The sequence below is a fragment of the Nothobranchius furzeri genome, chromosome 13 (genome assembly GCF_043380555.1).
Source record: "Nothobranchius furzeri strain GRZ-AD chromosome 13, NfurGRZ-RIMD1, whole genome shotgun sequence".
Lineage (NCBI taxonomy): Eukaryota > Metazoa > Chordata > Actinopteri > Cyprinodontiformes > Nothobranchiidae > Nothobranchius > Nothobranchius furzeri.
The window spans coordinates 40,479,503-40,492,028 of NC_091753.1; the positions used below are offsets into that span (position 1 = coordinate 40,479,503).

Sequence of the window (12,526 nt, forward strand, 5' to 3'; positions counted from 1 at the left end):
TTCTGCTGCACCAAATAAACCTTTCTGTGTTCATGCAAAGTTTATTTTGATTCACTTTTTCTATCATTGTTGCTGCATGCCGCCGCATGCTTCATGTTTGGCTGGACTTCGTTTCCTGATGTTTTCTTTCATCTCAGACCAGCATAATAACAAATGTTGAGTATCTGATTGTTGCGGTCCAACTGACCTTCTGCTTCATTACATCAATATATTTTAATTTCTATGTTGTTCACTGTTGCATTGCCCTCGCTCTCCACCAACCCTCAGCCAGAGCTACTCTAACAGTTTTTGCAATGTTACTAATAGCAAACTCCAACTATTGACGCTGCTGTGCCTGTAGCGTTTGCATCTTGGCTGACCTTCCTCTCCGTATGAGCTGATCTTTTTTTCTGACTGCAGCTGCTCTCATCCTACCAAGGTCACATTTTAGATCGTGAATGCTTTCAGCATTTCACTTCTTTGCCTTGATGGAAAAACACGTGAGACAGCTGCGATAAATATGCAAGGCCTCAAAAGTGCAAAAACAACTCCGCTCTGCTAAATACTTAAATGGAATGTTTTCTATGGATTCCAGGCGTGTTCCAACAGTATGCCACTCACATCTAGGGTCATCGACTGATAACAATGGACACTACAATAATGACTGCCTTAACTAAACTAACTAATGTTAGCTTTGATGTGGTTGGCTTGTGAACAGGAAGCTAGCAGCGGCACTAAAGCTGGCCCAGTCAACCCAGGCCAATGGCACCCTGAAGGTCTCTAACAACCCCTCCCAGTCCTCTCAACCCTCAAGCCTCTTCTCACAATGGTAACCACCTTCCACCTCAGCCATGATGGCAAAGCCTTTGGTTTCAGGAAGTACTCCTATTCCTGATGTCTTTTAATTGGCTTCAGTACCAATAAACTCCAGACTTTCCACAAACGAGAAGAACTCTACAACACCAGTGAAGCAAATCAGATAAATGCATTTGTTAAATGTCTTATTCATCATGTATGTGACCACCATGCCACAGAAAGTTGCTGTGTACTCAGCATGCTCATCTTCACTCCTCTAGTGTTTGACATCTGTCTGTGTTACTAGACTTCACTACTTTGTTATAAGTGCCTTACCTTCTCAAGGTTTAGTGCTGAGTCAGTCTTTTGGGTGCTGTGATTGAAATGAGCCGCTGTTGTCTCCAGGATGGCCTCAGGAGGTGAAGGTCATCGACACGCTCGCTCCCAAACCATGCCCATCATCAGGGGCAAGAACGCCCTCATGAACCCGAAGCTGCTGCAGATGATGGAAACAGGTAATATAAACAGATTTAAACAGATGTGCTGCTTCTTAGTTGGTGTTAGATTTACATTTCTGTTTTTGTAGATGGGAGCATTCAGGATGGGGACACACTGAGTCCCACAGATATCGAAGCCAACTTGTCCACGGAGGTGGCGCTCACTGTGCTGGATGTACTGGAACTCTTTGTTCACCATCATAAGGTCTGTCATTGTTTCTGCCTTTATTTAGCTTATTAATTAGGACCGTTGGAGTTGAATTCACTGGTAACTTGTATGAGAAACCTCTGCTTTATATAATGTGTAATTTTCTTTAACCCCCACCCCCCACTGTCTCTATGGGTGACCCCGCAAAGAGAATTGACCATTGAGCAGGATTGATGGTTTTTCCCTTGAGGTCCACGTGGCAGGGGTGAGGTGATGCTCACTCCTCACCCCTGCCACATGGACCCAAGGGATAAACCATCAATCCTGCTCAATGGTCAACTTTCCTCACCGAGTCACACCTGTTAGGACAGTGGCAGGGTTAATAAAACAAATGTAAATCTTTTTTTTTTTGTTTATATCTGCAAAACTGTCTTTATAAGGATCTTTGATTTCATTTATTTATTTAAAATGTGAAATTTAACAAGCTTATTTTTATACACACAGTATAAATAAAACAAGCTCTGTTAAACAAACAAAAAGATATCGAAAAGATTTAAATCAAGTGGCATTTTCACTCAGATGCTTCACTAACTGACGCTTTACTGCCATCTAGTGGCCGACTGGTTTTTATCTTTCTCAAACTGCTTTGAAATATTCAACTCCTGATTTAGCAGAAAAAAAACATCCACACCGGAGAATATTCATGTAGATTTTGCAAAAAAAAAGCTGACAGATATTATTATAGAACTATTTAAATGAAGGCATGCACTCATCGAGCTTGCTTGACTTTAGAGCTTGACTATGTAGAAATCTGAGTTAAATTAACATAAATCAAATCTCTGATTATGTTTTCTTCTTTCTCTTCAAAATTTGCTAATTTAGAAGCAGCTGCTGCAGGATGAGGGGCAGAACACACTGATGAAGAAGGTGCTGGACACCTACTTGCTCTTCTTTCAGATCAACCAGTCAACTGCTACTCTGCGACATGTCTTCGCAGCACTCAGGCTCTTTGTACAAAAGGTCCATCATACTTCATTTGAACATTCAGGACAAGTCTCTGCTTATTATGTCCTTACGTGCGTTTTGGTTTTCTTCTCATTCTGTAGTTTCCCAGTGCATTTTTCCAGGGAAAGGCAGACCTGTGTGGCTGTCTGTGCTATGAAATCCTCAAATGCTGTAATCATCGATCCAGCTCCACTCAGACAGAGGCAGCTGCCCTGCTGTACTTTTTCATGAGGCAAAACTTTGACTTTACAAAGGGCAAATCGATCGTACGCTCACATCTGCAGGTCAGGAACAGTTTATAGTCGTGCAAGTTTTGTTATTTCTGGAATGTTAGTCACACCAAGCGTTTGCTTCATCTGCAGGTAATCAAAGCTGTGAGTCAGTTGATTGCTGATGCTGGAATTGGGGGGTCAAGGTTTCAACAGTCTTTGGCCATCATCAATAACTTTGCTAATGGAGATGCACCACTCAAGGTAAAGCAGGTTTTAAAGCTTTACATGTATGCTTTTGCTTCAGCTTGAGAATAAATAAACAAACATTTTTGCCACTATTTCTTCAGAACACTCCATTTCCAGCAGAGGTGAAGGACCTAACCAAGCGGATCCGGACGGTTCTGATGGCCACGGCTCAGATGAAGGAACATGAGAAAGATCCAGAGATGTTGGTGGATCTGCAGTATAGCCTGGCCAACTCCTACGCTAGCACTCCCGAGCTGCGACGCACCTGGTTAGAAAGCATGGCCAAAGTTCACGTCCGCAACGGCGATTTGTCCGAGGTCGTACACGATCTACGTCTTAGCCCCAGCGAGTGATTTTAGAAGAGTAAAAACATTTAACAGCTTTGTGTTTGTTCTTCCTTTAGGCTGCCATGTGCTACATCCACATCTCAGCTCTGATCGCTGAATCGCTGAAGAGGAGAGGTCAGCTCACACACTGATTCTTAAACATGACGAGCTTTTGGCAGCATGGTTTGTTCGTGTGTCTGTGTGTGCAAAGATCACTGCATTTCCACAATTTTTAAAGGTGTGGTTCACTTGTTTAATCAATACATCTGCAGTGGTCTCTAGTAGGAATGAATGCCTTGAAAGTTTAACTCTGGGAACAAAAAGTCCTGGTGCACCTGTTTCAGGATCTAGAAGATTCCCAGATCAGAGGAGAGCTTCAGACAGCAAGATTTGAAGTCTTACTTCCTGATATTTGGACATCTCACCTCTGATTGGCTAACAGAAACATGAATCTACCACTGACATAGTTTACTTTGCAATGTTGATGTTTTATCTCCACAAATAACACAAGCCTGGAGAAGTTTTGCCGTGTGGTGGAGTTGCTAATGCCTTCGTCATCACCAGTCAAGATGGGTGAGTTCATGAATGTTGACAGTGTGATGTCACACTGTGAGGATTTTCAAATCCTAACATTTCATCATCTAACAGGCCAGCTCACGCAGGTGTAGGAGACTATTTCCATGTTCAGCCTGCATGAAAAACTCAGAGTGACTGATTATAATCAGAAATGATCATTAAAAAATGTTTTTTCAGTGAACCACACCTTTAAACTTTCTGTGCCTTTCTGTAGACGCGATAACTTCACTTTTCACCAAATGTAGAGATACATTTTCATGAACTTTGAAAACTGCTTCACTTCTAACAACCACAATACACCTGTGGGCATCAGTTCTTTATACAATTATGGGTTTGAAAATAAGGTCAGGGGTCACTTGAGTGCATTTTTATCCAGAATTATTGGGAACGAATGGAGGATGTATCCTTAAACATAGATAACCTCCCTTTCTGAACTCCTGTAGAGACTGATGTCCATGTCTTTTGCCGTTCTGCAAGTCTTTCCACTTGATCTTCAGTGTGCATGTTTCCACTTTTTAAAGCATGCATCAGTGACCTGCTGTTTGTCTCTGGCATCCATTCGCTTGTGCACACTGAGCCTGTGGTCCTGCAGCTTCTGTAGCATGTCAGTAGCTCAACTGATTCGTGAGCCTTGCCCTTTAGCGTTAAAGACAAAACCAAGTGGACATTGTAAACCTGCTGCTCCTCCTCCCCCTCCTACCAAACAGGCTACTGGAGAGCCGACAAGGCCGGGATGTCCAATGTGTCCCCCGACGAAAGCCCTGTCTTTAACTGTAGCTCCTTACTAACTTCCTCCCGAGATCAAGACAGTGAGTTTGTGCGCCTGGGTGGGGGGTTCCAAGGGTGGTGTTTTACATTACAACCTTCTATAGGGTACCGGTTATGTAGATGTAAAATATTTGTTTGGTTTTTGTAACAAAGGTTAGCGTCAGGTTTATATTTACTGCCTGGCTGTTATGGCTTATAGCAGAAGTGTCTTTGGACAAAATAGTTTACTTCTATTTTAGTCATTATTTAATTGTACAATGCAATATTGGATTATTACTATGACATGGCAAGGTATGATATAGTAGGATACAATAGAGGTTAGGACGATATTCAATACAACACCATATGATATGATGAAAGGGGTGTAATCACACGATTATCTCCCCAAGAATGAGAGGTTTGCAGGTTTTTCTTCCAAATGACATGTCTTGTCTCTTTAATCCTCAAATACCAGCATCTTTCTCCATGGGCTGGGCAGCGTTTATGTGCATCAGTCCTAATGTTAAAGAGGAGGGAGCCATGAAGGAAGACACCGGTACCCAGGACACACCCTACACAGAGGTCAGTGTTGGCATCTCATCGTGAACTAAAGCGTTATTTAGCAGGACTTTGGTTCGAGTAAACCCTGGGGTGGTGTGTTCAGGACACCCTGGTGGAGCAGCTGGAGCTGTGTGTAGACTACCTGTGGAAATCCGAGAGGCACGAGCTCATTGCAGACATCAACAAACCTGTGATAGCTGTCTTTGAGAAGAGGAGGGATTTTAAGGTGAAGTGGTGCTTGTTTGGATTTTTGTTAGTATGTTTTCTAGTCAGCAGTAGATGAGCTTGTGTATTTTTTGTGCCCACAGAGGCTTTCTGAGCTCTACTATGACATACATCGCTCCTACCTGAAGGTGACGGAGGTCGTGAACTCAGAGAAGCGTCTGTTCGGTCGCTACTACCGTGTGGCTTTCTATGGACAGGTGAGTGGCGATCGCTGTGCATTAAATGAACAAAACTGCACAGATCCTATGAAATACACCGTTAAACATTTTACATGCATCATTTCACAGCCAAAGGGAACAGAAACAGCATAAGCACGTTTTTAGAGTAGGTCTTTAATTTTTCTGTTTGCTCTTTTCTTTCTATTTGTTAAATTCTAAATCAAGATTGCGGTAAGTTGCTGAAGCCTTCCATTTTTTATTTTTCTCTGTTATAACCACTTTTACCTGGCTTTTCCACTTACCTCTTACCAATAATAACATCTCCAATCCTCTGAGGGATTGTGGGAAGCTTGCTGTGGTCCATTTTACTTTCCATAATCTCCAATGATAAAACTCCTCTCCTTCTAGTTGATGTCCAACAGGAAGATACCATTTAATAAACCCCGTCTGACATTTGAAGTGTTGCGTTAAATCTGACCTTCATCTGAAGCTTAACTGTGCTGGTGCTGAGGCAGGTGCTCTAACTTAAACACGAACTGTTTAATCATAAAACGCTCAAGAAATCAGTAGGAGGCACCCGAAAGTCAGCATTTGCTCATACACGATAGTAGGATTTTTTTAAAATGAAAACGTGTGTGTTTGTGTGTGTGTGTGTGTGTGTGTGTGTGTGTGTGTGTGTGTGTGTGTGTGTGTGTGTGTGTGTGTGTGTGTGTGTGTGTGTGTGTGTGTGTGTCTCTTATAGGGCTTCTTTGAGGAGGAAGAGAGCAAAGAGTTTATCTACAAAGAGCCAAAGCTGACAGGCTTGTCAGAAATCTCCCAGAGATTACTCAAACTCTACTCGGACAAATTTGGAGCTGACAATGTCAAGATGATCCAGGACTCCAACAAGGTCATTATTATCACTTGAATGATTAAGAACAAAAATCTGATTGCATTGTTCATCACTTTATTTCTTCCTTTTTAATCAATCCAGGTAAATCCAAAGGATCTGGACCCAAAGTTTGCCTACATCCAGGTGACCTACGTAGTTCCTTACTTTGATGAGAAAGAACAGCAAGAAAAAAGAACAGATTTTGAGAGACATCACAACATCAACCGCTTTGTGTTTGAGACGCCCTTCACGCTGTCGGGAAAGAAACATGGTGACGTAGAGGAGCAGTGCAAAAGGCGCACCATACTGACCAGTGAGTCTTTTTGCATCTCTTGCAGGTCAACATACCTAGAGCATGAGTTACATTTTATTTTACCAGAATTAAAGAGCAAGTCACCCCCCTACCAGAATCTTACTGCACTCCCACTTCCTGTTTGAAAAATGCAACAAATGCTGTTGCCTGGCAGACTGAGAGAGCAGAGCCACTAACAAACACAACACAGGCTCACAACGACATTGCGACATCATAATGTACCAGCTAATGCCATTGTGTACCTCTTAGCCAACAGCGATAGCAGATTTAAATTCAAATGCAGTGCAGAGTTTTTACCTGATGGTGGAACACTGACAGTTTTAGCCAGACAAAATGCATTAAAGTGCCAAATTAATGACGACATGTCTACAGCACGATTAGACACTCATTTATATAGTTTAGCAGCAAAAAAAAAGTTGATTTGGGGTGAATTGCTCTTTAAATCTAAACGCTGTGAGAAAAAAATTAAAGTATTTGAAACAAATGCTGAGAAATAGTGTCACCTCAAAAATTCTAAGTAGGCTAATTCAAGAATAGCTTCAAAAAGGGAGCCTGGTTCTTCTCTAAAACTTGACTTGTAACATCTTTATTATTATTAGTCCTTTAATTCTGTAAGCTACTAAAAACAAGGCATTTTATGCTATATAAGGTGCACTTTTTGGCTACTTCTGCACCATACAAGAAATCAAAGATCTCCCATCAGTTTTTCACAATAAGAGCCTCAAGCAAATACATGTACATAAACAATTTTTTTAAAGAACATTTGAAGATTTTAAAGATATTTTTTTAATAGGTTGCTCAGTAAAAATGGAACAAAATACAGTTGGCACAATGGGATCTGTTTCCTCAGGCTATACTTGAAACAGTCTGACTTTATTTAGGAAATTCTTCACACTTTTTCCTAACATTTTGAATCTCAACACTTCCTTGTGTTTATGTTTTCCCCTTTGTGTAAGAGGTTGTGCTGTGATGTTGTGTTTCACACCAAAGTTGCATACAGAAAAATAATTAAAAAGTCCCATAGCTTAAAATACACACCTAGACTGCATTAATGATGTTTAGAAAATATCTCTGAACACAACAAAATAGTGGAAAACCACCAAATATATCTGATCTGACCTGTGGGTTTTTCTCTCTTTCCACAGCGGCTTCCAGCTTTCCCTATCTGAAAAAGCGAATCCAGGTGGTGGAGCAGCAAAGCACAGAAATGAATCCGATCGAAGTCGCCATCGATGAAATGTCACGTAAAGTCTCTGAGCTCAACCAGCTCTGCAACATGGAGGAGGTGGACATGATTCGGCTGCAGCTCAAACTGCAGGGGAGCGTTAGCGTCAAGGTGGGGATCCGTATCAATGTATTGTACATGGAAGTGAGTGTTTTGTTATTATAGCAACCAATTCTCTTGTATCAGGTAAATGCAGGACCGATGGCTTATGCTAGAGCGTTCCTGGAGGAGAAGAATGCAAAGAAGTATCCAGACAACCAGGTCAAACTACTTAAGGAGATCTTCAGGTAACTGGAAATGATTGAAAATGAACAAATGAGCGATCTCATTGAGGGCAGATTATGCATAATAGTCGTTCCACATCAGATTTAGCAAAGGGGTCTAAAACTGAACTGTCTTCTGCAGGCAGTTTGCAGAAGCCTGCGGTCAGGCTTTGGATGTGAATGCTCGTCTCATTAAGGAGGACCAGCTGGAGTACCAGGAGGAGATGAAAGCTCATTATCAAGACATGCTCACGGAGCTTTCTGGCATCATGAACGAACAGGTCTCAGAGTGCAATGAGCAATAGTTGTCCACATTTTGTTACCATTTTGTGGCTTTATTTTTTAACCTATTTTATGTAAGCATCATCTTTCCACTCGCTTAATTTTTTTTTACTATTCTGCATTTTATGAGTTTCTTCAAAGAGCTGCATCTTTGCTTCTTTTTCCAATGTTTTCTCTCATTGCAGCTTGACACATATATTCATGCCTCCAGGTAACAGCTCTGCCTGCTCTTTCTAACGCTGGTATGTTCATGCCATCAAGTTTTCTCATGAAAAACATTCAGCCGCCTTTTCCATACCCTGTCCCTGTTGATCCAGTCTGATGTTTAACTTTTGCGTTCATCTGTTCCAACGCTGGCTCTCTGTTTTCCCTCTTTTATCCAGATTCCTCACACAAGACAACCAGGATCAGAGCGACACAGCGCCTACTGAACAGACTAGAGACACGCCAGAAATCCTTTGTGCCAGTTAGTGCTAAAAGTGGCTCATTTGTTTGTTTTTGATTGTATTCGTTTTGTTCTGCTGCACAGAGTGGTGGACTAGTGGAACTTTGACTGGCTTGTGTAGCGAAAAGAAGAGAAAGTGTGTAGACTGTGGTTGTGGTAATTTGTTGTCCTGTGGTTGAATTTAGACTGTCTACAAAAGAGGCTACTGGACTGTTAGCTACTGTTTGCTTTGGTTTTAGAGACTCCAACCATTTGGTAAGGATTCCCCCACTAGTGACACAAACCTGCAACATGCGCCTTCTCTCCAGAACCCTCCCTCGCCCATGGTGTCCCACAAGGTTCTGTGCTGGGACCTCTACTGTTTACAGAACCATGACCTTACTGAGGTGGAGGTGCGTTCAGTTGTACATGCAAGATGTAGCTTTCTGGTGCATTTTTATGACACTTTTTTCACTTTTTTCCCCCTTCGGCTTATCAGAGTACTTTAAACTGTCCGAAGAGGTCTTGCAAAGGTGGCTAATGGGACACAAAAAATGGATTAAAATACAGGTTTTAAGGGTCAGATGAATTGAATGCACCTCCAGTTCTTCGAATGTAGAGCAGCTCCTTGTGCTACTTTGTATCCTTGATAACATTCTGGAAACAAAAAGAAAATCACTTTTGCCAATTTTAAAACAAAATGTTATGTTTTGTAACATTTTTATAACTGAAACTTGCATTGTTACGGTTATTATTTACTGTTTTAAATTGTACATAAGAAATATAAATATTTAAAACAAATGTTTGAAGTGTTTCTTTTATAAAATACAAAATATATGAATATTTGTTTAGTTGATAAAAAAGAAAACAAAAACTAAAGTTTCTGTATTGCATTTAAATAAAAATTTGTTAATGTTCAAAATTGGTGGTTATTCATCAATCGTTTGCCATGTTCCTGTCATTATCGTAACGTTGTTAATTATGAGTTTGGATAAAATTCTTTTTTTTTATTGGACACTTTGACTTTAGCAAACACATCCAAACTGATCTGGGGGCTATTTTTAGCCCATTTACTGATTTTGTTCGACACCAGATTTCTAGAATGGTTGATTTTTGTCTCTTTAGCATGCTGGTCATATAGATCGACACTTCTATGTTTACACAAATCTTTTATATACACGAGGCCTGTTTTTGAGCAGGGCAAATAAAAAAAAATTGTATTTCTTTTAGAGCCAACGTCTACATTTAGTCCCTTCCACTTGCATCATAAAGGATGTCAGTGTGCCTTTTTGCAGACTTTTAGAGAAAGAACTGTTATGTTACCGTAACCTGTGTAAAAACATTTATGATTTAGGTTTCAATGAAAGTGAAATGACATTGAAATGAAGCGCGCCCTGTGACAAAGAACAGTTTCCATGGGATCTGGTGTCAGTTGTTTTTTTTTTTCTATTGTTGGGTATAATTACTGACCCTGCATGGAGAAAGAACAGAAGAGAAGTCCTTTACTTATTGATGCTAAGCCAGGGGTTGGGACTCTACACATAAAAACAGGTTAAGTGGCTCTGAACACACATCGGTGATAAAATGCAGCATCTCTGTTTCTAACTGAAGCGCTGACACATTCATATCTCTGTCTCTTCACTCTCGCTCTGTTGCACCTGAGGTGAAGCAGATAGAGTTGCACTGACCTACATTATATCTTCTTTACAAACTATTGTCCTCTCATCCAGGCCGTGCTCCTCTCCCGCATCTCATCTCTCTTGCCCCCCCTGACGGCTGTATGGAGGGCTGATTGGGTTTCTCTTCTCTACAGTCAGCTTCATTGGTGTCTGTCTCCTTTCCTCGTGGCCTTGACTCCAACAGGGTCAGGTTGCTCTCAGCCGGCAACAAACCTGGCAGTACAAACTTTAACTGGGACTCTATTTAGACAATTTCTAAATATTCGCTATAACTCACAGAAATTGGAGCCATTCCAGCAACATTACAGGTATGCTTTTAAGAGAGTGTGATCATTTCTAAGCAGCCCATCACTGAAAGAAAACAATGTTTTTATTTATGTACAATCAAGTTGTATGACTTTAACATTTGGATCAAACCTCTACCTCTCTTGTGTAATCCTACCATGCAATGACTTCCAGATAATGGTTTGAAGGTGATTTCTGTGTAAAATCATAAACTTATGCATAATGATCAGAACATGCAGATTAATCTTTGACAAGCTGAATTAATATTTTAAAATTATACGTTAATCCATGATTGTAAGAGTGTGTTGCCAGAAACATTTCTCTTCCTCTTCTCCTTTATCAGGTAAAGTTCCTGAACTGTAAGGGGAAAAGAAGAAGCAGCTGATCTTATCTGCAGCTATTAAAAATAGGCACTTGTAGAGTGCGCATTTCATCTCCCCTGCTAAGCTTTCGTGAAACTGGATTCCAGCACTGATGAATAAAACATCTGCAGTGTGATGCTGGCTGATCACCGGAGCTCTTTCAGGTGTATAAGTGGTGAAAAGCGACATTAATCTACCCCACTGCAGCAAGATCTGGACTGAGATTGAAAGAAAACAGAAACTTGAAAGGGAACACACAGCAAAAAGGACGGCGTCTTGAGAGCGGCATGTTAAAACCTCAGCAGCACAGCGAGTTCCTCCTGCATGACCCCCCTCCGGTTTTTGGGAAGCCTTGGTACTGGCAGCGCAGCAGCAGCACCATGGAGAGCACCCGCAGCCTGGCCCAGGTCATCATGGAGATGCGCGATGAAATCAAGAAGCTGGAGGCGGAGAATAGAGAGCTGAAGGGGGAATACGGTCGGGATAGGGTGGAAGAAGCCAGCAACGTGTCTTCAGAGGGACAGGAGCAGGAGGAAGTTGTGGTGAACCCTTATGGGAATCTGAGACGGAATGCGTCTGCGCCGGTCCTGGAGGGACAGTTCAAAGGTCAGAAAAGGGGTCATTGCATGCAACATGTATCCGATATTCCAAAAATGTCCTAATCTAAGATACACCTTGATAATCCCTAAGAAAAATCTGGTCAGGAACGAATTCTGGGATGCATTTCTTACTCACAAAAATAAAATATGAATCGTTTCTTGTCTTTTATCTTACAGGGAACACTGTAATGACTGTTCGAAGGTACTCTACCAGCTCCAGTACCTCTGGTATGACAGCGAAAGAGGGAAGGACAGACAAAACCAGATTGATTAACTCTGGATGGGGGAGACTACAGGAAGTAATCAAGCATGAGAGTGATGCTCTAGAAAATTCAGATGATGGAAGCACAGACAAAGTGACCAACCGACATTCTCTGCAGGAGTACGTCCACAAAAACAGGTACAAAGAAATTCTAGAGACTTAATTTTTTGGGTTTTTTTGTTTTTGTTTTGAGCATTGTAGCCAAACTGAGATGTTCCCGTTCTTTCAGGGCCAAGGTAAAATCGGTCTCCTTCCTTCTGCCTGTCGATGACATTTACACCAACCGGCCCGCTCTGACTAAACACCAAGAGGAGCCTAAAATCACTGGTTTGGCGTCCATCAGTGAAACTGACTCCTGAGAGGACTTTCAAACACTTTGGACATAAACCGGAACTCTGTGGCCCGATTCAAGTTATTCTTATTTAGGTCAGTTTAGATCAGAGCTCAGGTTGATTTACATCACACCTGACCACAAACGCACGAGAT

At 41.4% G+C, this 12,526-nt stretch overlaps 2 protein-coding genes across 9 annotated transcripts in view; both read left to right on the forward strand.

The window, feature by feature from the left end:
• dock10 (dedicator of cytokinesis 10) overlaps positions 1 to 9,510 on the forward strand; it is a 79,094-nt gene extending 69,584 nt beyond the window's left edge. For 5 of the 8 annotated variants that reach the window (XM_054743389.2, XM_015951501.3, XM_054743388.2 and 2 more), the window contains 18 exons: positions 698 to 808; positions 1,180 to 1,289; positions 1,361 to 1,476; positions 2,302 to 2,439; positions 2,526 to 2,708; positions 2,787 to 2,897; positions 2,984 to 3,199; positions 3,286 to 3,343; positions 4,492 to 4,593; positions 5,007 to 5,113; positions 5,196 to 5,318; positions 5,401 to 5,514; positions 6,218 to 6,364; positions 6,449 to 6,659; positions 7,805 to 7,995; positions 8,071 to 8,171; positions 8,290 to 8,428; positions 8,813 to 9,510. In XM_054743389.2, coding sequence (XP_054599364.1) covers positions 698 to 808; positions 1,180 to 1,289; positions 1,361 to 1,476; positions 2,302 to 2,439; positions 2,526 to 2,708; positions 2,787 to 2,897; positions 2,984 to 3,199; positions 3,286 to 3,343; positions 4,492 to 4,593; positions 5,007 to 5,113; positions 5,196 to 5,318; positions 5,401 to 5,514; positions 6,218 to 6,364; positions 6,449 to 6,659; positions 7,805 to 7,995; positions 8,071 to 8,171; positions 8,290 to 8,428; positions 8,813 to 8,860 — 2,326 coding nt within the window. In that variant the 3' untranslated portion in view covers positions 8,861 to 9,510. Of the gene's footprint in view, positions 1 to 697; positions 809 to 1,179; positions 1,290 to 1,360; positions 1,477 to 2,301; positions 2,440 to 2,525; positions 2,709 to 2,786; positions 2,898 to 2,983; positions 3,200 to 3,285; positions 3,344 to 4,491; positions 4,594 to 5,006; positions 5,114 to 5,195; positions 5,319 to 5,400; positions 5,515 to 6,217; positions 6,365 to 6,448; positions 6,660 to 7,804; positions 7,996 to 8,070; positions 8,172 to 8,289; positions 8,429 to 8,614; positions 8,672 to 8,812 lie in introns of all 8 variants that reach the window. The other 3 variants (XM_054743387.2, XM_015951508.3, XM_054743391.2) reach the window with 3 other exon arrangements.
• Positions 9,511 to 11,341: 1,831 nt separating this feature from the next.
• LOC107380324 (putative coiled-coil domain-containing protein 195) lies at positions 11,342 to 12,526 on the forward strand. The gene is made up of 3 exons (XM_015951511.3): positions 11,342 to 11,785; positions 11,956 to 12,178; positions 12,270 to 12,526. The coding sequence occupies exons 1-3, from the start codon at positions 11,467 to 11,469 to the stop codon at positions 12,397 to 12,399; spliced, it is 672 nt and encodes a 223-aa protein (XP_015806997.1). The 5' UTR covers positions 11,342 to 11,466; the 3' UTR covers positions 12,400 to 12,526.

Bases quoted from the DNA above. Each gene is read 5' to 3' on its own strand.
- LOC107380324 (XM_015951511.3), top strand. From the start codon at position 11,467: ATGTTAAAACCTCAGCAGCACAGCGAGTTCCTCCTGCATGACCCCCCT. The intron at 11,786-11,955 runs GTCAGAAAAGGG...TTTATCTTACAG, and splicing joins CCTGGAGGGACAGTTCAAAG to GGAACACTGTAATGACTGTT. The intron at 12,179-12,269 runs GTACAAAGAAAT...CCGTTCTTTCAG, and splicing joins GAGTACGTCCACAAAAACAG to GGCCAAGGTAAAATCGGTCT.